The sequence below is a fragment of the Elephas maximus genome, chromosome 3, assembly GCF_024166365.1.
Source record: "Elephas maximus indicus isolate mEleMax1 chromosome 3, mEleMax1 primary haplotype, whole genome shotgun sequence".
Lineage (NCBI taxonomy): Eukaryota > Metazoa > Chordata > Mammalia > Proboscidea > Elephantidae > Elephas > Elephas maximus.
The window spans coordinates 170,719,822-170,745,221 of record NC_064821.1 but is presented as its reverse complement, the minus strand read 5'-3'; the positions used below and the strand labels follow the sequence as shown (position 1 = coordinate 170,745,221).

Here is a 25,400-nt window from a genome sequence, read left to right as displayed (position 1 = left end):
CTGTTGCCTCATCTATAAAACCAAAAACACCAAACCTGTTGCCAGTTGAGTCGATTCTGACTCATAGCAACCTTATAAAATGAGGTTAACAATAGTTGCTACCTCATAGGGCAGGAGTCCCTGGGTGGCATAAAAAGTTAACATGCTTGGCTGCTAACTAAAAGGTTGGAGGTTCAAGCCCACCCGGAGGTACCTCAGAAGAAAGGCCTAGAAATCTGCTTCTGAAAATTCAGCCATTGAAAACCCTATGAAGCATAGTTCTATTCTGGCATACATGAGGTCGCCATGAGTCAGAGCTGACTCACCCACGACTGGTACTGGTATCTCATAGGGTGCCATGAGACTTGACATGTACATGACATGCAATAAATAAAGTATTGTTATTTTTTATGGAGTATAATCTGATCTTTGCATCTTTCCTCTTTCTTTCTCTTCCTCTGTCCCTTTCTTCATTCCACAAATATTATTGAGCATCTATTACACACCAGACACTGTGTCGGGATTATAACACTAAAAGGGCACAGCCGTGACTTGGAGGGTTTACAATCTACACGTGAATTTTTATCATAGGCTCTATCCATTTTTCACCTGTTATCCACTGACCATGTAAGTGTCAGGTCACTGTCTACCTCCATCCTACTTTTGTGTACATCTTTTACTGTTTACTAAGGAATTTCAGGTATTATTTTAATTCTGACAATAACCTTGGGAGCTTGGTATTACTCATTATCGCTGTTAACAAATAGGGAAACTGAGGCCTAGAGAGATTTTAAAAATAATTGTCCAAGGTCCTGAAGCTTCTAGTGACAAATTGGAGACTAGAACTTTCCACAATGTCAACCGTCGTCTTCTGCAGGCTGACAGGAAGATGGGTATACTGTGGGGTATTAGAGCCTCTGAGGAAGAGGGGCCTGATGTCTCTCACAGAGCCTTGTGGGCATCAGCGTCCGGCTGGGTCACCAGCTGTCCTTGGACTTGGAATTCAAAGAAGTCCAATGTTCTGAGGAGTCAACAGTCCATTTTAAATTTAAATAAGATGCCAGTGTGAAGATGTTTGCAGGCTTAGAGGCTGGCAATCCCACTTCCAGGTTACAGCTGAGGCCTTTCTGGAAATGGAGCCATTTGTCAAATACAAATCAGGCCAGCAGTGTGTGTGTCTGTGTGTGTGTGCATTGTTGAGGGTTAATTCTTGACTCCAGGGGGCCTTTTCTGGGCACGCAAGGCAGAAACCAGGAAAATAGGAAACTCGAAAACGTGAGATTTGAGTAAAAAGCAGCTTCACTTTACAAATCGCTAGAGGGCGCAGTTTCCAGAACCTACCTAGGGGTTCCCCTGATTGCAAACCACCAGGTTTGAGGAGGCAGGGAGGGGAGTAGGCACGCCCCCTCTGGGGACTTTGGAGCACTCCCAGCACCCCACCAGCTGCCTCCATCCCCCTCCCCACCCACTCCTTATCTTCACTTCTTCCCCCTTTTGCTCGCTCCCCACAGCCTGAGGAGGCAGCAGCAGGCTGAATGGGAACCTTTCTCCCACTCCCCACCGGAATGGGGCTGCTTTGTGGTCAGGTGCCCCCTGTGCCCATGGCAGGTGGGGGGCTCCATGGAGACCTCACCTCTGAGCGAGGGAGCTCAGTGTCCTGGGTGCCTGCACAGGCTCTTGCATCCGGGTTGTGTGACTTTGGACCCGTGACTTAACCTCTCTGAACTACTTTTCTCATTTGTAAAGGGGGGTGACAGTACTTACTAGAGGATGCACAGCACACATCTGGCCCACAGGAAAGGGTAATATCCCTTGAGCTATGTCATGGATTGAATTGTGTCCCCTCAAAAAGATAGGTTGAGGTCCTAACCCTTGGGGCCTTGTCTGGAAATAGGATCTCAGTAGGAATTAGGATCATGATGTCATACTGGAGTGGAAACCCTGGTGGCATAGTGGTTAAGAGCTACGGCTGCTAACCAAAAAGTCGGCAGTTCAAATCCACCAGCCCCTGTTTGGAAACTCTATGGGGCAGTTCTACTAGTGTTACTACGAGTCTGAATGGATGGGTTTTGGTGTACTGGAGTGGGGTGGGTCCTAATCCCATCTGAGTGCTGTTCTTATAAAAAAAGGAGAAGAAGCACCGAGAGACACAGAGGGAGAGGACACCAGGTGAGCTGTAAACTGAGGAACCCGCAGGGCCTCCAGAAGTTAGGAGAGAGGCATGGAAAAAGTAGGTTCTCTCTCACAGCCTCTGAAGGAATCAACAGAGCTGACACCCAGATCTCGGACTCTCGGCCTCCAGAACTGTGAAACAATAAATTTCTGTTGTCTAAAGCACCCGCTTTGTGGAATTTTGTGAAACTAAGACAGGGAAGAAGGGCGTGGCCTCTTCTCCTGCTCTGCCTCCACCTTCTCTCAGAGCAAACGCTCAGCATCTGGTAAGGTGCACTGGGCAGATCCAGCTCAGGACCAGGCAGCTGTGGGGTCAGGGAAAGGCCTCTGGCTCGGGTCCCTTCTCCAACGCTGTCTAGATGGTAAGACCTGAGGCAAGTCATTAAACTTTTCAGGATCTCACTTTTATCAGCTATAAACCAAAACCAACCCTTGGCCATCGAGTTGATTCAGATTCATGGTGACCCCATGTGTTACGGAGTAGAACTGAACTCCACAGGGTTTCCTTGGCAGTAATCTTTTTATAGAAGCAGATTGCCAGGCCTTTTTTCCATGGTGCCACTGGGTGGGTTTGAATCACCAACCTTTCAGATAGTAGATGAGTTGCAAACCATTTGCATCACCCAGGGGTGGACAAATATTAAAACCTTCCCTAACACCTCACAGGTGTATTATGAGGTTCAAATGAGATAACAATGTGCATGGAGTCATTTTATAGACTCCCCCATCCCCATCTTAATGACTGTTGTGGTTATTCCTGTCATAGGAGGGAATTCTGAGAATGACAGAGAAGTGTCACAGGGGAGCTTGCTTTTTTGGGAGAATGCAATCCTGTCCTAAGTGGCTCACAGAGACAGAAGCCCAGTAGGCATGCTTGCAAGTGTTTCTTCTACTGCTCCTGGGTTCAGGTACGTTGCTACCAAGTGGCAACCGAGCCTACTGAATTTCTGAATCTTTTCGGGGGAAGAGAACTATTTATTTCGTGCCTGCTCTGTGAAAGGGGCTTTATATTCTACATCTCATTTGACTCCCTCAGCAACCTTAATAGATATGCATAACAGGCCCCGATTTAGAGATGAAAGGATTAGTCTCAGAGAGTTTAAGTAACACTGTCACAGTCACACAGCAAAGCTGGGATTTGAAGCTAGACTTGAAATGCGTGTATATCCTGGGCTCCTTCCATGTACTGCCTTTTCACATTCGGCATGATTATTTCTCCTGCTTGTGTTTTCTAGCAAATAAAGCACTCCAAGCCTTATTTAAACAAATAAATAAAACATCCACATGTCATTAAAACAGTTGGACTTGAGTTTCATTTACAGATGATGCTTTAGAGCAAATTACAATAAACAAATCTCAAGATATATGAATACCTCTTTTCTCTCCCTAAAAACCAAAAACCAAACCCATTGCTGTTGAGTCAATTCCAACTTGTAGCAACCCTATAGGACAGAGTACAACTGCCCCACAGGGTTTCCCAGGAGCTGTTGGTGGATTTGAACTTCTGACCTTTTGGTTAGCAGACATAGCTCTTAAGCACTACCACCAGGGTTTCCTTTCTCCCAACTAGCTATTTTTATCCTTAGTCTCTTCCCTCTTTCTTTCCTCTGTACGTACCTTCAAAGATCATGTTTCAGATCTTTCTATTCATTTATTTAATCTTTTTCAAAAAGCCCCTCCAGGCCCCCTACCACAAGCCTTCTCTTCCCAGTTTGTCCTTCTCTGTCATCCCAGAGAACAGCCACATTGCCTCTTTTTCCCTACCCCCTGCCAGGAGGCCCCCATCCTCTCCACAAGGAGACCGGGCGAGTCTCTCTCAGGGAAATGCAAAACCCTGGTGCTATGGATTGAGTTGTGTCCCCTCAAAATATGTATTGAAATCCTAACCCCTCTACCTGTGGATGTAATCCCATTTGGGAACAGGGTTTTCTTTGTTATGTTAATGAGGCCCTATCAGTGTAGGGTGTGCCCTAACCTAATCACTTCTGAGTTATGAAGTGCGGCCTAGCCACAGAGACAAGCAAGCCAAAAGGGGGTGGGGGATAGACGCCACAGGAAAATTACCAAGGAACTGAGGAACAAAAGCTGGAAAGAGACAAGGATCTTTCCCCACAGACGGCAGATAGAGAGCCTTCCCTATAACTGGTGTCTTGTATTCGGAGTTCTAGCCTCCAGGGCTGTGGAGAAAATGAGCTTCTGTTCTTTCAAGCCACCCACTTGTGCTGTTTCTTTACAGCAGCACTAGGAAACGGAGATACCTGGTTTTCCCTTCCTCCGCCTTAAGGGAGGCCTCCTGGCCCTTCATTCTCCAGGACAAGAATGGGACATCTTTCTCTCTTTTCTCTCTCTGCCGAGTTCCCTCTCTGACTTGAATCTGTGTCCAATGCTGGGACAACTTACCTCCTCAGCTCCAGATTCTTCTCCAGTTGAGATGACAAATATCTCCAAAGGAGCAGAACACAGGGAGGGAAAATGAGCTGCTTCCGTTACAACTCACCTCTGGGTTCTGTCCCATGACGGGGTCAGGGGATGGGCTCACACAGGGCCAGTGTTGCTCCTCCTTCCCCTCCAGTGTGAAATGAGACAAGCCAGGGTGGGGGTTGGGGGTGGGGGTTGACCTGATATTAATGCACAGCCATCACCCCACCCACAGAGAGGGCGTGGGTTTCTGGTCCTTCTGAGAAGGCCATCTCCAGACACCGCACCAGTGGGAATCTCCCCCAAAGCCTACTGGGGGCTCCTGGAGGGCAGTGGCTCCCTCTTAGTTGGCTCTGCAATTCCAGCACCAGTTTTGGCATCTGGCCCACAGCAGGATCTTGGTAAAGGTTTGAGGAAGGACTGAGTATCCCGTTTACACCCCTGAGAAAGTTCATTGGGCACATAGTGAATGGTAGTAATCTTCTCCTGCTTAGAATCTCTGGAATAAATACAGAATTCAGCGAACTGCACAAAAAATTCTGTGACAAGAAATTAAAGATTATTTTGAGGAGGGCGAAGGAAGTTGGAGTCTCTGACTTGGCCCTCTGGTGTCCTAGGTTCTACCCTCCTGCTCCTTGTCGGGGGTCGTGAGCTCCGTCATGGCCCCGCTGTTTCAGAAGAGCAGAAGATCCCTCTGCAATGCCTAAGGAGGATCCCTGTCACCGTCCCGCACCCACCTGACTGACACGTCAGCCGTGGCAGTGAGAAAGCGCTCATTAGCCCGTGACATTTAGCAGGAAGCTTTTCACCTCCGCTTCCCCTGAGAGGTGATAACAAAAGTTTGTCTGATCTTCCTTTTCCTATCTTCCCAGCTCCCTGGCACCCTCAGTCCTTTTCATCCCTGCGTTTGAGGGAGAATGATCTCCTGTCTCTAGGATGTGCCAGCAGGGCAAACAGCAGTCTCTGGGGAGACCAGGCAGCTTTCTTCCTCTCTCTTCAAAGGGCCTTTGGAGCCCTGCAGTCCGGGGGGTGAATAGGATGTGTGTGCCCTTGTTTTTCAGGAGGCTGGAATCAGCTGCTGAGCAGAGCAGGGGAAGCTGGGGTTCTCCTTCCCTTCCCCATTTCCAGGACCCAGTAAGGAGGGGCCGGGTAAAACGCATGTTTGGCTCCTGGGGTGGGCTGGGGAGAAGGCCAGGAGCCTGTGTTGTCACTTAAGAGGAGGCTGGGTGGAGCTGGGACCTGAGCAAGGACTTTCACAGAGGAAGAAAGAGGGTCCTGCTGATGCTGTACTGGGAGGGGTTGGTCCAGTGTGGCTGGTCTGGGCCAAGAGTCAGGCTGTGTACTGGACATTGGGGAAAATTCATAGCTGACATGGAACTTTCCGAATACTTGTCGAGGAGGGATAACTTTTTTGTTGCTGTTGATTTTTTTTTAATTGTAAAAATATGTATAATACAACATTTGTCAATTCAACTTTTTTCAGGTGTACAGCTTAGTGATATCAATTACATTAATCATGTTGTGTAATAATTACCCTTAATTGGTGCCAATCTTCTCATCCCATGAACAGAAACTCACTTCTTCCTAAACAATGGCTCCCTGAGGAGGCCTACATTTGTGGGCTCAGTTGCTCCACCAGAAATCATGTTAAGGAGTTTATGACAGGGCTTTCTGAGACCTTCAGAGTGGGATTCGGGAAAGAGAAGGGGGGTCCTGGTTCTCCTTGACCCCTGTAATCCAGCCCACCCAGGAAGAGTGGCCCCAAGGGAAGGGGGGCAGGAAGCTGGCTCCTGAGCTGATGGAGCAGCTGGAGAGGTAAGAGCCAAGGGATGGCACTGGGGGCTGCTGCTGCTCCCTCCTGCCTTGGCAGAAACCCCTTCCCCTCACTACTCAGGTGGTTGCTTGGGAAAAGAGGACAATCAGCCAGAGCCCACTACATTGTTCAGTGAGCCAAAGCTTCCAAGACAAAACCGGTGACCCCTCAGATAGACTATTTTGGCCTTAGGTGTGAAAATCTGACCTCCCCAGCAGGCTGGCAGCCCTTAGGGAGGGAGGGCTTGTCATGCCCAGCAGGGCAGTGGTCACAAATTTAGATGTCACTGGGGCTGGTAGGTCAGGGTCAGGGACACCAGAATGAGAGGACAGGGGAGTGGCCTGGGCGGCATGTTAGCTGTCCAAAGGAGCTTGCAGCCTCGGCCATTGTGGTCACCCAGGCCTGCCGATGCTCCCAATTTTCCAATCAAAGTCAGAAGAAGATTTTTAAAAAAATTTTTATCATAAAAAATTTCAAACCGACATACAAGCAGAGGGGGTAGTAAAATGAGCCCATGTAGGCCCATCAACCAAAAACCAAACCAACTGCTGTTGCATCGATTTCAACTCATAGTGACCCTATAGAACAGAGTGGAACGGCTCCATAGGGTTTCCGAGGCTGTAAATTTTTATGGAAGCAGACTGTCACATCTTTCTCCCATGGAGGGGCTGGTGCGTTTGAACCACCAACCTTTCACTTAGCAGCTGAGTACTTTTTAACCACTGGGCTCCTCATAGACCCATTACCTGGATTTAATAATTATCAAGATTTTTCCACCTTTATTTTATCCATAAAAAACATTTTATCTATAAAATGAAATAAAATAAGTAAAATATTGTAATGAAATGTGCAAAGACCTGGAGTCTGAAAACCAAAAGGGAAGAACACACTCAGCATTTCTCAAGCTGAAGGAACTAAAGAAAAAATTCAAGGCTTGAGATGCAATTGTGAAGGATTCTGTGGGGGAAAATATTGAACATTGCAGGAAGCATCAAAAGAAGATGGAAGGAATACACAGAGTCGCTGTGACAAAAAGAACTGGTTGAGGCTCAACCATTTCAGGAAGTAGCATGTGATCAAGAACCAATGCAAGAAGCCCAAGCTGCACTGAAGGGGATGGCGAAAAACAAGGCTCCAGGAATTTATGGAATACTAACTGAGATGTTTCAAAGAATGGATGCAACTTGACGGCACCCAACAACAATGACAACAATTCTACCTATGGAGCCCTGGTGGGGTAGTGGTTAAGATCTCAGCTGCTAACCAGAAGGTCGGCATTTTGAATCTACCAGCAGCTCCTTGGAAACCCTGTGGGGCAGTTCTACTCTGCCCTACTCTCCCCCAACTTGACGGGAACATTAAAAAAATTTTTTTTATCTGTCTTTTTATCTATTCTTCTTTATTCTGATCTTTTAAATGTGAAATCTCCAGACTTTTAAATGTTGGCTCAAGTTTTTGGAATGTACCCATGGACCAAAAAAATGTCTCTGTGAGTTAGCTTTGTCTGGGGTCACCAGTGTGCAATCCTGCTCAGGGCAGCAGGGCTCCTCCAGCTGGGTGGGAAAAGGCCAGAGCCCGGGCAAGCCTCCCCGCACCTCATCCTGACTGTACCCCAGGCCTCATAGCCTGCCTGCATATGGCCCCCAAGGGTCACCTACAGCCCTACTCTTCATGAAAGGTACCTGGCTTCAGCCCTTAAGTCTAGGAATGGGGAGAGTATGAGTAGGGTATGACAAAATCTCACCAGGCCTATAGGATCTGCCCTGAGGGTGGCTTATTTTAGGTAGTTGGGAGGAAGCACTAAAAGAAAGAATTCATTAATTTGACAAGTAGTGCTGAGCATCTACTACTATGTGCCAGGCACTGTGATAGGCCCTAAGATATAGTGGACAAGACAGATAAAAAGCCCTGCCTTTTGGAGCTAACATTCTCGTGGGAAAGTATAGATAATAATAAGATACAAAAGCTTTTAAAGTATATATACATATATGTGTGTGTGCATGTGTGTATAAATATATAAAACCTTCTTATCCTATTATTATCTAATAATAATATATAGATGATAATAGGATAAAATACACATACCCATACATATATACTTACAGGCGCCCTGGTGGTGCAGTGGTTAAGAGCTTGGCTGTTCACCAAAAGGTCTGCAGTTTGAATCTACCAGCTGTTCCTTGGAAACCCTGGGGGCAGTTCTACTCTGTCCTATTGGGTGGTTATAAGTCAGAATCAACTTGATGATGGCAACAGTTTTGGTATATACAAATAGAAAGGCTCCTTTCTAGGAAACCCTGGTGACGCAGTGGTTAAGTGCTGTGGCTGTTAACCAAAGGGTTGGCAGTTCTAATCCGCCAGGTGCTTCTTGGAAACTCTACGGTGCAACTCTACTCTGTCCTATAGGGTCGCTATGAGTCGGAATTGACTTGATGGCACTGGGTATATATCCTTTCTATCCTATTATTATCAGAACTCACCCACAAGAATATTGGGGAAATACAGATAATAATAGGGATATATATATGTATATGTATTTGGAGCCCTGGTAGCATAGTTCTACTCTGCCCCACAGGGTTGCTATGAGTCGGAACTGACTCAATGATACCTAACAACAACGTATATGTGTATGTATGTATACGTATATATTTGTTGCTGTTGTTGTAAGGTGGTGATAGGCTGTGAATGGCTCCCATTCTCCGTGCCCCCTGGAGAACGCCAGCCTCAAGGGGCACAAAGGCCATCTAGCAGAGGCAAGCAGAGAAGGGTGATGGACAGAGGGGACAGGAATGCTGAAGGTGGTGCTTGAGCCCCCAGACTCAGTGACCTACCTTCAGCTCCCTTCTTGCATTTCTGAATGAGGCGAGAAAGTCCTGTCTTTTGTTTACTTTTACATTGGGTTTTTGCTACCTGCGTAATATATTCATACATCGACTTGTGCATCCTCAGTGCCTGAGCAAGTCGTGGGGAAAGAACACAGTGAGGGCTGGGAGGGTTACAAGAAGGGGAGGCACTGACCATCCCACCGGAGCAGGGCAGGGAGCCTTGTCTGTGAGCAGTGTCTAGTCTGTAGCGGCTTGAGGGCGCTGAGCTGGTATGTCTGTCTGTGCCCGGGAGGTTGTCCTAAGGTCCCCTACAGCTTCCTTCTGAGATGAGGGCTGAGCTCCTCTAAGTGGTCTCTGCATAGCTGTGGGCTGGGAGAGGCTGGTGCAATGAGGGGTGACTCAAATCTCAGCCTTCCTGATGTCCCAGAACCATCAGGGGAAGAAGGGGGCTCATACAATGGTACCACCAATTTTTGTTTGATTGTGCAGTAAATGTGAGCTAAGGGTGAAGATATAGGGGTTCGGCTGTTGGGCAAAAAGATGGGGGTCAGGGAAACTGGGGTGCCATTTATGCCTAACCCCCCAATTTTATGCTGCCCTCATTTGGGGTAGAGTCTCTGGGTGGTACAAACCGTTAATGAACTCAGCTGCTAATAGAAAGGTTGGTGGTTCCAGTCTACCCAGAGGCACTTTGGAAGAAAGGCTTGGCAATCTACTTCTGAAAAAAGAGCCATTGAAAACCCTATGGAGCACAGTTCTACTCTGACACACATGGGGTCACCATGAGGCAGAATCAATACCCTGGGTACTCAAGAGGTACTTGGTGTCAATGTGTCACCTTGGGTGCCCCTCTGTAGACAATGGATCTCACTGTAGTCAGGAGACTGAGCAGATATAAGGTAAGAGGGGCTCCCATATCCCTTCTTCTGCCTGGGTGGCTGGGTAAGAAACAGGGACGGTGAGGCCAGCCCTGGCAGCAGCAGCATGGGGAGTGGAGGGCCTGCCTCTGCAGCACTACCCCCTGGCACCCACCAGAAGCCAGGACCTGCTTCCTGGGTGTCAGAGCTTATGGGCAGGCCCCCTATCTCTCTAGGGGTGACTGAATAAGCCAAAGAAAAGGAGAGGCTGCCTTTTGCTCTGCTCTGGCTATTTCTAACTGTCCTGGCTGTTCTGCAGGACTCCAAGAAGGGAAAGACTGGGGCTGTAGGCTCTGGGACTCCATTTTGGCCTCTGGGACATCGGTCTAGCCTGCCCTGGGGCCGTATCATTCCACCCTTTGCAGCATATGAAGGTGCAAGCCTCGCAGGTGCTGCCACTGAACACAGAATCGGAGGGAATAAGGCAAGGGCTTAGGAGAGCCAGCCCCTCTGTTCCTAGGAAATGTGCCAAGTCTGTCTGTGTGATCACAGCCCCAACCTCCCCACTGTGGCTGAAGCTGCTCTCTGTGTTAGGAAGCTCTGGGAAGGCAGCATGGGGGATATATTTTGGCATCAAACAGACCTCCTTTCAAATCCCTTTTCTATTGCTTACTGGCTGTGTGCTCTTGACCTCTTTGAACCAGTTTTGTCACACGGCACAATGCGGTTAATGGTATCTACCTCCAAGGGATGATGTGAGAGGCCAAGGCGCTATATACGTCAGGAGAGGCTTAGGTGTAAAGGATTAGGATGAGTGGCTCCCAGAGGGCAGAATGTGGGTATGTGGGCACTTTTGTCAAGGACACCCCAAGGGTGTTTGAGGTCCTGGGCAAATAGTGTTTGCAAGTGCCCTGTGTCTTTATAATTTTGCATCACCCAAAATTAGAGTATCGTCACTACTCTGTTATGCAGATTTGTGAGATCCTGCAAAAAAAAAAAAAAAAATACCGTGCTGGCTAGTGAGAGCAACCTGCTTACCAGGCCATCCTGCAACTAGGGCCTGGTCAGGGCCTCAGAATAACTTCATAGACATAAATCTGGGAGCTTCTCGGGAGATCTGGTCAACCCCACTTGTTGGGAGTGAGGGGTGGGTAGAGATGTGAAGAGTGCCCTGAAGGGACAAATCATAAGGACACTTAGTAATTATGATAAAATATATATATATATATATGATAAAAGCACTCTAAATCCCAGGACCCCTGAGGCCCGGGACCTGGGACAGGAGCCCTGCTTGCCTGGGTCTAAGGGTGGTAATATCTGTGTGAAGCCCAGTTTAGATGTTTGCATGACTCAGAGCTAAATTAAAGCTTGGGGTTAGAATGCAAGAAAGGAATTGAGATAGTTAGAGCAAGCGGGGCACTCGAAGATTACTTAAGGCCTGTTTCTTGGGGCCATAGACTAAGGATAAAGAGAGAAAAAGCTTCTCCCAGGCTACCCCATCTTTAGGCTGTCATGAAGACGAAGTGACAGGGAGGTTGCCTTACCTCCTAATGCCCAGTGTGCAGTTGCATGATGGCAGCTGTGGTTGCAGCGTTGTGCCTTGCAGGGTTACATGGAGCTGGCTGGGTGCCAGGATTTTGTGTTGTGGGTCATGTGGAGTGGAGCTTGCAGTGACCTATGGCCCTGCGCATGATTCCGGTGCTGAATCACCTTTGAGATGTGGCCAGGTGTTGAATATTGGGCCTGAGGAAAGCACAGGGACTGTTTACCTGAGCTGAGGGGGTAAGCTGGGGAGGGACTGAGGGGAGGGTTCCTTCCTTGCCCTTTGGGGAATTCCAACTAGACTCCTAGTCATGGGAGCTTGGGGGGCTGAGCAGGTTTCTCTCCAGGAGGGCAGTTCCTCCATCATCCTGCAGGGACCACCCTCCCTGGGAAGGCCTGGCCTCCGGGCAAATGCCTCAGGGCCTGCTGCTCCCTCCCAACTGCCCCACAGGCTACTGGCCAATTCCTGATGGCCCAGTGGGAGCTAAGCCTCTAGGCAGTTGACATGTCCTTTTTCCTGGAGCAGTCTTCAGGGCCCTGGTGTACGTATACACTTTCTACACAAAGGTCCCTGGTCTTCGCTTAAATCCGCCGAGGTGGGCCAGGTAAAAAGCATTTGGGAATGTTTCTGCTTGTTCACTCTCCCAGGAAGAGAATGGAGAAGCAAGTGGGCCAGGCAGGCTCTGCTGAGATCCTGCAGGCCCCCAGGGATGCTGGCCCAGAGTGTCCCTGCCCAGAAATGTGCTGCCTGATCCCCTGCAAGACAGACTCAAACCCTCTACCTGTTCCCCACATTCTGTCTGATACTCTTCATTAGTAGGAAGAGCACCAGACCAGCAAGTAGCAGATTTGGGTTCCAGAATTGGTTGTGTCACTCTTTCTGGGTGACCTTCGGCAAATTGCTCTGCCCTGGTTTGTTCATCTGGAAAGTGGGGATAGTAATTGTATCTATCCTATTGGTTATTCTGAGATGTAGTGAGATCGTGTAGGTGAAAGTGCTTTGGAAAACTGATGCAGTGCTACACAAGTGGTGTTGTTGTTAGTTGCCGTGGACCCGATTCTAACTCATGGCCAACCTTGCGGTATAGTCCAAGGCTTAATAAGCATTTAGCGCCACCCAGGGACTCATACGTAAATGTAAGGTATTACTATTATTTACCTTAAACATCTCTGAGTTCCTACTCATTATTCACAGCCAACCCTAGCCTTTTAATATGCTTCCTCATAGGAAGATCTGAACCAGTGCCCTTTAATCTTTATTGTACAAATGAATCACCTGGGATCTTGTTAACAGTCAGATTCTGTTTCTGTAGGTCTGGGGTGGGGACCCAGAGTCTGCATTTCTAAACTCCCAGGTGATGCAGATACCGCTGGTCTGGGAACCACACTGTGAGTAGCAAGGACCTGAACTACCGCCTCCCAGGAAAGGAGACTGGAATCTTTCTATAATGGATTGAGAGAAGTAGCTTAGAAAATACAGCACAAGTATGGATTTTATGGGTTTATTAAAAGTTTGTTGTCAAAGTTGTCCTCTTGGTCACAAAGATACATTTTGGTCTTTGGGAAAACAGCCAGAGGGAGGTAGGGAGGCAGGAGAGGGAGAAACACAGTGAGACAGAGAGAGACAGAGACAGAAAGACAGAAAAAGAAGGACTCAAGAAGTCTGGGACTGGTGGACAGGTCACTTCCCGGACTTCTCTGCAGAACAGCCACCATTGGTCTTATTAAGAGAGTCTGTGCTGCCCATTCTTGAGCCCACGCTGTTGAAGATTTTGTCAATTTCTTCTGGAAAGTTTTGCTTCTCCTCATTCTCAGTCTCCCGGTGATAGAAGTAGTTGAAGTTGGAGACAATGACAGGCACAGGAAGGGCAATGGTGAGGACCCCTGCAATGGCACACAGAGTGCCCACAATCTTCCCCCCTGGGGTGGTTGGACACATGTCACCATAGCCCACAGTTGTCATGGTGACCACTGCCCACCAGAAGCCATCAGGGATGCTAGAGAAGTGGGACTCTGGTTCATCCACCTCAGCAAAATAGATCGCACTGGAGAAGAGGATGACTCCAATGAAAAGGAAGAAGATGAGCAGTCCCAACTCCCTCATGGAAGCCTTCAGCGTCTGCCCCAGGATCTGCAGCCCCTTGGAGTGGCGGGAGAGCTTGAAGATGCGGAAGACCCTCACCAGGCGGATGATCCTCAGGATGGCCAGGGACATGTTCTGCTGGGCAGTCGGCTCTGTCTCCTGGACCAGCTCTGTGATAAGAGTTGCGAAGTAGGGAATGATGGAGATGATGTCAATGACGTTCATGATGTTCCTGAAGAAGTCTGTCTTGCTGGGGCAGACCATGAACCGGAGCACCAGCTCGAAGGTGAACCACACGATGCAGGTGGACTCCACCATGAAGAAAGGGTCGGTGAACATGGTCTGGGGGAGGACTGTCTTGCTCGTGTTGACACTGGGATCTCTGACCACCTTCAGCTCCCTGTCCTCTCGGAACTCTGGCAATGTCTCCAGGCAGAAGATGGTGATAGAGATGACCACAACCAACACCGAGACCACGGCCACACCGCGGGCAGCGCTGGAGCTCTCAGGATACTCAAAGAGGAGCCAGAACTGCCGGTGGAAGTCATTGGTGGGGAGAGGTCTTTCAGGGTTTTTGATGAAGCCTTCATCCTCCCGGAACTGGTCCATGGCCTCGATGCCCAGCTCATAGAAGGAGATCTCATCAGCAAAGACGTCAATGGGGACGTTGGCTGGGCGCCGGATTTTCCCGCCAGATTGGTAATAATATAGGATTCCATCAAAACTGGGCCGGTTCCGGTCAAAGAAATACTCATTTCTCGTGGAGTCGAAGAACTGCATCCTTTTCTCTCGGTCTCCTAAGAGGGTCTCTGGGAACTGATTAAGAGTTCTGAGCTGGGTCTCGAACCTCAGCCCAGCAATGTTGATGACCACGCGCTGGTTTCCTTCCTTCAGGGCCACTGACTCAGGCCCTGGGGGATCGAAGTAGTCTCCTGAAAGCTTGGAGAAGGTGGTCTCCTGGTTAGTGCTGTCACTGACGACGATCCCCCAGTTGGAGAAGGGCCTGCTCCCAGGCCGGACTTTTGAACTGGTTGGGTCGAAGCCTGTGGCATAGCCTGGCTCTTCCTGGATTTCGTCTGAGTTGTCAAAATTGACCAGCGCAACCTCCATTTCTTTCCAGCCATGCACATCCATCCTAGGGGAGTCAGGGGAGCAGCATGAAGACCCTCAGCCTTCCCTGCCTGCTATAAGCTGTGGAGAAGAAGTTCATTGCATAGGAGCAGCTGGCTCTCAGTTACTGAGGTAAGGTATACCAGAGAATTGAAAAATGACCTATTTTTAGCTTGGGAAGGAACCTCGTGGTTATTTTGGCAACATTCTTCCCTTGAAACCAGTTTGCACCCCCTGAGTTTGCACACACTAAAAAAAAAAAAAAAACTTGCAAAGAAGGAGCCTGACTGAGGGGGGCGGGGACTGTCCCTAAGAAGGGTCTCTATACACGATGGCAGAGAGGGGACCAAAGTAAAAGATGAAGTTAATGTGTCTTAATAATAAAAACATAAATTTGTATTCACATGAAGTCCCTGAGTTTACCCAACATTTTTCTGTGTATGCCCAGTCTCATCTTTAATGCTTCCTAACCCTTCACACATTCTTTTGATTATATCTTCAAAATATACCTAGAATCCAGCCATTTTTCATCACCTCCTCCATCACCTCTTGGACCATGTGGTGGAGGGCAAAGAGTGGATACATGGACCCAATTGGGATTTTGTAGGGAAGGAAGAACAAGAGGCTGGATGGTGGGCAATCAACATTGTCCTCAACAGCAAGTTCCTTAAGCTATCTGTGCCTTAGACGCTTCATTTGTAACTCCTAGGGTTGTTTTTGAGAGTACATTACATGAGATAAAACCAGAAAACCAAGCCTGTTGTTGTTGATTCTGACTCAGTGACTTCATGTATTACAGAGTAGAACTATTCTGTAGGGTTTTCTTGGCTGTAATCTTTATGAAATCAGATCGCCAGGCCTTTCTTCTGTGGCACTACTGGGTCGGTTTGAACCATCAAACTTTAGGTTAGTGGTCGAGAGCGAACTGTTGCCATTCCGAGACCTTAATAAATGAGAAGAAACCAAAAACCAAACCCATTGCCATTGAGTTGTTTCTGACTCATAGTGACCCTATAAGACAGAGTCAAACTGCTCCACAGGGTTTCCAAGGAGCAGCTGGTGGATTCGAACTGCTGACCTTTTGGTTAGCACCGTAGCTCTTAACCACTGTGCCACCAGGGCTCCATTAAATGAGATAGCATATGCAAAATGCGCAGTGGTAAGATCAATATATGATAGCTATTGTTTTAAGGATCCCTGGTGGTGCAGTGGTTAAGTGCTTGGCTGCTAACCAAAAGGTCATGGTTCAAACCCACCAGCTGTTCCGAGGGAGAAAGATGTGGCGGTCTGCTTCCATAAAGAATACAGCTTTGGAAACGCTATGGGGCAGTTCTAATGTGACCTATAGGGTCGCTATGAGCTGGAATTGACTCCATGGCAATGGGAGTGTTGTTTTGATGTCAGCTGCTAACTGAAAGGTTAGAGGTTTGAGTTCACCCACAAGTTGGAATTGGCTCAATGACAACTGGTACCGGTACTGTTTTTGGCAACTTCCCACATAACAGGAATTTTCAAAGCCAACAGCCATTGGTACTGTTTTGGTCTAAGTCCAAGGTGTTTATGGGGAGTGATTTCAATTTTAAAAATCATATTAGGTAGGCGGGAAGAAAATGTGTGTATGTGTGTGTGTGTGTGTGTGAGTGTGTGTGTGTGTGTGAGTGTGCTGGGATCGAGGTTAAGGAGAGCATGCCCAACAGGCTTGAATATCCACAAACATAGACCAAGATTCCTTCCTCAGATCCACTCAAGTGTCCATTTCAGTTTAAGAACACCGAAGCCAGACAGATGTGGGGCTGGGACTCCAACCTTGTGCTTGCTTATGGCTTCAGACTAGCACTCTCTCCTTTGGGGTCCTGGCCCGGGAATGGCTTTCCCTGCTTATCACCATCTTGCTGTGAATCCCCACCCCACATCTTTCAGTCTGAGAGGAAGGGGTATCATCAGGGGGCTCTGGAGCAGAGGACATGGGAGCCACTTTCTTTTTTTACTGTGGTAAATACGTGTGCAACAGATCATTTGCCTTTTCAACATTCCTCACACGTACAATTCAGCGATGTTAGTTATATTTATCAAGTTGTTCAACCACTACCATTATCAGTTCCCAAATTTTGGGGAACCACTTCTGTGCGGCTAGAGTGGGCCCTTATTAGGAGTCTTCTCTTCAGGCTAAGAGCAGAAGTCACGTGAGGATTAGGGGGCTGTTTGGAGACCCTGGTGGCATTGTGGTTAAGTGCTACGGCTGCTAACCAGAAGTCAGCAGTTTGAATCCACCAGGCACTCCTTGGAAACTCTAGGGGACAGTTCTACTCTGTCCTACAGGGTTGCTATGAGTTGGAATCGACTTGACAGCAACGGGTTTGGTTTTTTGTTTTGGGCCAAATAATTAACTTCCTCTCCTGGGAATAGGACCACCTTCCCTTGTCCCCTCTTGGACTCCTCTTTGTTTCTTCCACCTCCAGCTCCAAGTGGCAGATAGGAGGGTGGCTGGTAAGGATCAGGTGATGTAGGAGATGGCCCACAGGAGCATGCTGTGTGGGTTGCCCCCCACGCCCCATTTAGCTACATCAATATTGGTCATTATAGACACAGGGAAAAGAGAACTAAAACTAGTCTTGGGAACAAGAGACCTGGCTTGAGGCTCAGCCCACCACTTATTTGTATATTTTTGAGCAAATCACTGTGTTTTATGAGCCTCGGTTTTCTGATTTGTTCAATGGGAAGAAATAATGGCAGTTCCTACCTCAAAGATTATACTGAGAACTAAATAAGGTGATAATATCCATGAGAGCACTTTGTAAATGACAAATCATACTAAAATGTTAGGAATGCCCGCTCCCCCACTCCTCTCTCCTTCACTCCATACATAAAAACAGCAAGAAAGCACACTCTATGCTTGGTATGGCATCACATTTCCCCAGGAGGGACTCTCAGCTGCAGCCAAGTGGTTGTCTCACTATCCTCCCAACCCCCACTGTCCAGTCCTGCCTCCAGACTTTTGTTCCTGTGTGCCCCCTGCCTAACATCCCCTTTCCCTCTCTCATGTCTCTCCTAGTCCTCCCTGCCCTTTGGGGGCTGTTAGGCCCTGTCCTGTCCGCAAGGCCTGCCTTGACCAGCCTGGCTTTCGTAGAGCCCTCTGCCTCTCCCAGCTCCTGGCCTCCTTGCCTGGATCACTCATGTCTTCCCTCGGTTTGGAAGGCTAGCTTCCAGGAGGCAGCCTCAGCTCTTCAACTCTCTTGCAAGTTTTTAGGGTGCAATGCAGCATCTGATGGAGTTTTCCTTACTACTCTGCAGGGTTTCATAGGACAGAATTCACCTCTGATCCCCAAGTATGTCATCCCAGTGCCCAGTTCAAAATGGCACATAGGTGACTGATAACGGTCAGGGTAGTGTAGGAGGTGGCGGGTCAGGGGCAAAGTTCAAACTGTGTATTCTGCGGATGTGCAGTGAATGAATGAATGAATGAATGAATGCAAGCTCATGAGGGTAGGTCCCATGTCTGTTCTGTGCATCACTAGGAATCAGGATCCCTAGGTGGTGCAAACGGTTAACACACTCAGCTGCTAACCAAAAGGCTGGTGGTTTGAGTCCACCCAGAGGTGCCTTAGAAGAGAGACCTGTCAATCTGCTTCCAAAAAATCGGTCACTGAAAACCTTATGGAGCACACTTCTACTCTGACACAGATAAGGTCTCCATGATTGGGAGTCCACACGAGGGCAACTGGTACTGGACGACCCTAGCACCTAGTCCAGGGCTTAGTCCATCCAAGGGCTCAATTAACCTCTGGTGAGTGAATGAATGAGTGATGAATGAATGAAGTGTGGTAGGCAGCACACCGGGCTTGGAGCCAGGACACCTGCAACGTCTTTACTGCTTTCTGATCACTGACAACTTACTTTCTGTTTTTGAGCCTCCATTTCTTCACCTGTAAGAAGGAAACATGCTGAGTGAAAGAAGCCAGACAAAAAAGGGTACACACAGCAAAATTCCATTTATACAACATTCTAGGAAGTGCAAACTGGTCTACAGTGGAGGAGAGCACATCAGTGGTTGCCTGGAGACGGGGGCGGGCGGGGGAGGAGGGGTGACGGGGCGGGGCGGGGGGAGTGGGGGGGGCGCTCGGGAAATCTCCCTTAGGGGTGGTGATCACATGTATTGTCTGGATGGTGGCCATGGCTTCCCAGGTGTATAGGTATGTCAAAACTCATCAAATGACACACCTTAAACCTAGTGTACCTCATTTTTACCTCAATAAAGCTGAAACAGGCAAACAAACAAAAAAAGTACAAGTTCTGCCAATGATTTTTCAAAATTTTTGTAAGGACCAAATGAGATGATGAAATTGTTGTTAGTTGTCATTGAGTAGATTTCGACTCACAATGACCGCTTGTGTGCAGAGTAGAACTGAGCTTCATAGGGTTTTCTTGGCTGTAATCTGTAAGGAACTAGATGACCAGGCCTTTCTTTCGTGGCACTCGTGGGTGGGTTCGAACCACCAACCTTTAGGTTAGCAGTGGGGCACAAACCATTTGCGCCACCTAGGGACCGTGATGATGAAATACCGGGGTGCTTTGTAGATTGCACAAGTCACATGGAAGGAGGGATTGCACTTCCTCTGGACTCAGGGCAGTGCCCAGCACCATGCCTGCTCAGGCTTCGAGGGCTCAGCCAGTCGTGGCCCCCAGAGACCAGCCAGCAATGCAGCCTCCTGTAGAGGGGGCAGTGGAGGCACCTTCTCTCACAGCACCCAGGCAGTCCCCGGCCACACAAGGCTGGCTCCCCTCAGCTTAGCGCTTGGCATTTTTGTCCGTTTGGTGGTGGGAGAGAAGCTGCTGTCCACACTGGGCAGAGTGGTTATGCTCTGTTTTAAATGTTGTTGTTGTTGTTAGTTACTGTCGTGTCAGGTCTGACTAATGGTGACTTTATGCACAATAGAATGAAACGCTGCCCAGTCCTGTGCAATCCCCATGATTGGTCACAGATTGGAAAATGTTCTGTTGTGGTCTGTAGGGTTTTGATTGGCTCATTTTTGGAAGTAGATCACCAGGCCTTTCTTTCTAGTTCATCTTAGTCCGGAAGCTCCCCTGAAACTGTTTAGCATCATAGCCTTTGCAGTTACTATTTCATGGGAGCCAATCAGGGTTAATTCTGCCCCTTCAGACTCCCAGCCCTGGTCACCCTCCTCTACCCCATACTGGCTACCTGGGAGAAGATGGATGTCCTGGGTGGGTGTGGTGGAGCACCCAGTGAGGGTGAAGATGTGGAGTTAGGGGCATTCAGTTGTCGGCTCCCATTACATTAGGCAGTGTCCTGGAGCCCGTTCAGCTGTGTGTGACCTTCTTGATGTCTTTGGCTCTGAGTCAGAGATCTTTCCATCTGCCCAGCACTCTGAGGCCTTGATAGAATTACTTGAGGCTGGCCTCTCACCCACAGCTGAAGGGTTGCTGTGATGCCTGATGTCACTCATATCTGCTGTGTGGCACAGCACCAGGGGAGTGCATAGGGTTAAAATGGACCTCTTCCCCTCTGCGCATAATGCGCATCTCTCCAGGTCTCTACCTGGGCAGCTCCTGCCACCTGCAGTGCCTGAAGGTGCAGCTTTCCCTAAGGACTCCAAGGGAAGGCACCTTTGCCCTCCTGAGCACCCCCTAGGACTTTGTCTTCACATCTCTTTTGGCACAACTTTATTTGATCCCTGTTTTTTCTTCCCAGGGCTTTGTCATCACTGGGTCCCTTAATGTCATTTTTAAAAAAATTGTGGTAGATATGTATGTAACAAAACATTTTCCATTTTAACATTTTTTTACACATACAGTTTAGTGACATGAATTACGTTCATTGTATTCAACCATTACCGACATCTGTTTCCAAATTTTTTCATCACTTTTAATAGATCAGTGTCCCCTAAGCAATGAAATGAGTCCACCTTTCTTCCTCCTTCCTGCTCACCCATGGTAACCTCAAATAAACTTTGGTCTCTATACACTTGCCTAGTCTAGATATTTCATATAAATAGGGCCATACAATACTTGTCTTTTTGTGACTGACTTATTTCATTTATCATGGTGTTTTCATGGTTCCTCCATGTTGTAGTATGTGTCAAGACTTCATTTTATCTATGGGTAAGTACTATCCCTGGATGTGTGTCCCACATTTTGTTTAGCCACTCATTCATCGATGGGTGCCCAGCATCCTGCGCATGGAGCCAGGCCAGTCCACTCATCCTCCCCAGCCACCACATTTTACACTTTCTTCTCTTCTGCCTTTGCTCACTCTCTTTTCTCCCAGAGCCAAACCAACTTGATTTTGAATCCCAGCCCTGCCACTCACTAGCTGTGTGGCCTTGGACACATCACCACCTGCGCGAACCCCTCTATAAAATGGAGCTAATAATGCTTCCCACAGTACTCTGGGGAAGAGTAAGATAATGTATATTAAGTGTATAGCACAACGCCTGGAGCTTAGTAGGCCTTCCGTAAATGGGAGTGGCTATCATTCTCCTGCCTGGCCCCTGGGTGGTGCAAGCAGTTTGTGCCAGATTACTAAATAAAAGGTTGGCGGTTCAAACCCACTCAGGAGTGCCGTGGAAGAAAGGCCTGGCCATCTGCTTCTGTTAGGATTACAGCTTTGTAACACATGCAATGGCTATAAGCTGGAATCTACTCAACAGCAATGAGTTTTTTTTTACCATCTCTTGCGCTGTCTATTCTGGGAAGCCTTTCCTGTCCACCTGGCACAGCCCACAGTGGTCCCAGCTGCCCCTCCGTGCTCTGTAGCTTTTCCTGGCTGTGCCCAGTCTGTGGGTGTGGTGTTGTGCTGGCAGGCTCTTCCCCGACTAGATGCGCACTTCCTGCAGGCAGGGCCTTGTGGGAGCTCAGCCTGTGCCTCATCCAGAACAGCTGCTCCTTAGACATCTGTGGATGGTGCCAGGGCTGTGGTTCGGGCTGCTCAAGGTCACAGAGCCACACTGAGCAGTGTCCTGAGCCCATCTGATGATGGCCTTATCTCATAGGTTGTCTTCAGTTGCTTAGCAACCTCAATACCTCCTACACATTCAGGTGAGACAGTAGCTGTCCCTGAGTCACAGGAGGGGTGAAAGAAGTCTTCATGCGCAGATAACTGTGTATGCTGCATCGCGGGGGCCCGAGAGCCTCAGGGCCAGGGAGCCAGAGCTGCGCAAAGGACAAGCCCAGATGTGGGAGGGCTGGCAGCAGGAGGCGGGACAAAGAGGTGGTGGCAGACAGACCTGGCCCAGGGCAGGCTCCCACTGTCTGTTGAATGAGGGAAGGGGTGGCATGACAGGCAGCCCTTGGCACTGCTGTGGCTGGACGCAAGAGGGAGCTGTTGGTCTGCTGGAAGCTGTGTCTGGTCCACTCTGCTTTGGTGTGTGATGGGCCCCTTACTTTCGTCTTTGATGCTCCCTCTCTTTTACCTTCTAGATTCAACCGGGCATCAGCTCTGGCTGGTTCTCCTTCCATGATAGCTTGCACCTGTCCTTTCCCTGGTCCCTGCCACTCCTTTGGTCCAAGCCCATCTCTCTGGCTCACACTGAGCCACTATCAGGACTTCAGTTAGGAACCAGAAGGGTGTTGATTCTGTTCTGTTCTTGCCAGTAGTTGGGATTATGCTACCCCACTCTCTAAGGACTCAGTTTCCCCAGCTAGGAAATGGTAAGATGGGCTCTTAAGCAAGGTTTGCTGCCTCTGCTGTTTACACTATAGGAGGGCCCTGGGTACTGCAAGCAGTTTCCCATCTGCTACTAACCTTTTTTTTACTAACCTAAAGGTTGGTGGTTCAAATCCACCCAGCGGTGCCACAGAAAAAAGGTCTGGCAATCTGCTTCCATAAAGATTACAGCCAAGAAAACACTATGGAGCAGTCCTAATCTATAACACATGGGGTTGCCATGAGTCAAAATCAACCTGACGGCAGTAGGTTTGCCATCTTTAGCTGCTTACCCTAGCCCTCCTTGCCCCTTGTGGAGAGGTAAAGGCAAGTACCTGGCTTTCCCCAGCCTTCCAGAGCAGAAGGCAAAGGGCAGACATGGCAGCTCTGGAGACATCAGGTTCTCCATCCATGGTCAAAAGCTCAGGTCCTGGGGGCAGACAGGGAGGCCAACTCTCCCTCCTGGCCTGGTCACTCACTGTGTCACTGTGGACAAGTTACTTCACCGTGGACAAGTTACTTAAGCTCTCTTGATTTAAGGTTCCTCATCTCTTAAATAGCCTTGCTAGGGCCTGCCATGTACGTTTGTGGTGAAGATTACCAGTGATGCCATATACAAAGCACGTTGCATGTAATAGGTGCTCAGTGAGGGCTAGTAGCTAGTGTTACCTGGGCCACGAGTCAGGGGTCAGACCAGGAAATGACCACTTCTCCTTTCCCTCTCCTGGCACTAGTAAAGGGTGTGTCACACCCTGACTAGTGCAACAGTCAGGCTGAGCCTGCTGGGACAGGTGGGTGTGCTGGTCAGCGATGTGGATGCTGTGGGTGGAACTCCCTGGGGTTGTTGGGGACGACGGGTCATCTTGTGTGGGCTGTAATCGAATCCGCTCAGCCTGTGCGAAGCTACTTCCTCCTGTCCTGCTGTCCTGTCTGGAGGGGCAAGGAGATTGCTGCAGCTACCTACGCTCATACTGACCAAGCATTCCGACACACGGATCAGTGGAGCCTCCCAATGTCCTTAAGGTAAGTAGGGATTATTACCCCCATTTTACAAGTGAGGAACCTGAGGTCCAGAAAGGCTGATGGTCCTTTGGCTGCTGAGTTATATATAAAGCTGTGACTCAATCCGAAGTTTTCAAGTTCCAAAACCAAAGGTCTTCCCTCTATTTTGCAGTTCCACAATAGCTGATCCGCTACATGTGTGGTCTGTTCTCAGTCAACCAGGGACTGTGCCCAGTATACAAACACATATGCATACACACACACACATTTACAGACAGACACACACAGCCACACACAGTTACACAGTCATAGCCCCCCCCACAAACATACTGTCAGCCATACACAGACACACACAGACACACATAGCCACAGTCACATATAGCTACACACAAACACACACTCAGTCATACACAGACACACAGCTGCAGCCATACATAGCCACAGAGACCCAGCCACATGCACACACACACACGCTACCACGCACAAATACACAGCCACATACAACTACAGACACAGATGTACACAGAGACACAGACAACACCCTGACAGTCACACATAGCTATACAGACACAGCCCTCACAGCTACCGCACAGACTCGCACAGATACAGACACACACACACTTCAGACATACATACCAACATGGCCATGTGTGCCATCTCAACAAACAGCCACAAACACATCCATGCTGCACGTAAAAACTACCCAGACACCTAAACCCACAGATATCCATGAACCATGTACGAATGTGTGGACACTCAGACGCGGACCTCTATCAACAAATTTGCAGCCCCAGAAACCACCCACGTGCACAGATGTTTTTGTTCCAGGGTGCCCTGGCACCCCTCCCCCATCTCCTCGCTCTGCCTCTTGGAACAGGAGAATGTTCTGTTACTTGGAGTGATTGAAAGAAGACAAGGAGGGCTGGAGGGGGCTCAGCAAGCCCATCACGTGGCTCTCTTCCTTGTTAGCCTGGCGGTGAGCTCGGCGTGGGCAGTGTGTCTCTCTCCCTGCAGGGACTGCTCAAGGACAGAGCTGTCTTCCTAAAGAGGCAGAACGACGCGGGCAAGAGCTCTTTCATCTAAAACCTAGCAGCAGCAGCAGCAGCGATGCTGAAAACAATTATCTCAGGATAATTCATGCCAGCAGGAATATAAGGGCTTACAACTTAACTGCTATTAACTATAGAGACAGGAGCAGCTCCCCCCGCCCAACGCTGGGGGAAAGCTGGCTCTGGAAGTCAGCTGGGAGGCAGAACACCTAGGGCCTTTCTGGGGAACCTCGTGACTTTGTGCACCATCAAGACCGGTATTGCCTGCCTGTTTGTCCTGGAGAGAAGGACATGTCTGTCTCTGATGGTAACAGGTGCAGGCTCTGGGGGCCAGAATAGGTGCTGGAGAGATCAGCGTGGCCTGAGTAACTTCCTGCCGGTGACCGCTGTATTAGTTTCCTAGAGACGCTGTAACAAAGTGCCACAAACTAGGGGGCTTAAAACAACAGAAATTTATTCTCTCAGTTCTGGAGGCTAGAAGTCTGAAAGCAAGGTGTCAGGAGGGCCATGCTCCCTCTGAAGGCTCTAGGGGAAGATCCTATCTTACCTCTTCCAGCTTCTGGTGGTGGCCCCAGGCATTCCTTGGCCTGTAGATGCATCACTCCAGTCTCTCCCTCCATCTTCAAGTGGCCGTCTTCCTCTGTGTCTGTCTCTCTGTCTCTCTCCTCTTTTTATAAGGATACCAGTCATATCGGATTAGGGGCCACCCTGCTGCAGTATGGGAGTCCCTGGGTGGGAATCGGTTCTCTGTCCAGCCTTGCTCCCTTCAAGGTCCTTCTCAAGTCCTATCCCCTACCTCATGTCTTCCTCAGGCACCTATGTTCAGGGAGGATTAATTTCCCTTTCTGGATGGGCATAATGTGCTCAATACATTGGTTAGGGTGCTT

The 25,400-nt window shown here is 48.8% G+C and overlaps 2 protein-coding genes across 2 annotated transcripts in view; one reads left to right on the top strand and one right to left on the bottom strand.

The window, feature by feature from the left end:
- Positions 1-25,400, top strand: part of RBM15 (RNA binding motif protein 15) — a 1,133,685-nt gene that overhangs the window by 217,329 nt on the left and 890,956 nt on the right. The gene's annotated exons all lie outside the window — the stretch shown is intronic.
- Positions 13,288-14,823, bottom strand: KCNA10 (potassium voltage-gated channel subfamily A member 10). Its single transcript, XM_049880084.1, has one exon. It carries the CDS (start codon positions 14,821-14,823, stop codon positions 13,288-13,290), a length of 1,536 nt encoding a protein of 511 aa, XP_049736041.1.

Excerpts from the sequence above, each read along its gene's own strand:
- KCNA10 (XM_049880084.1), bottom strand. The coding sequence starts at position 14,823 with ATGGATGTGCATGGCTGGAAAGAAATGGAGGTTGCGCTGGTCAATTTT.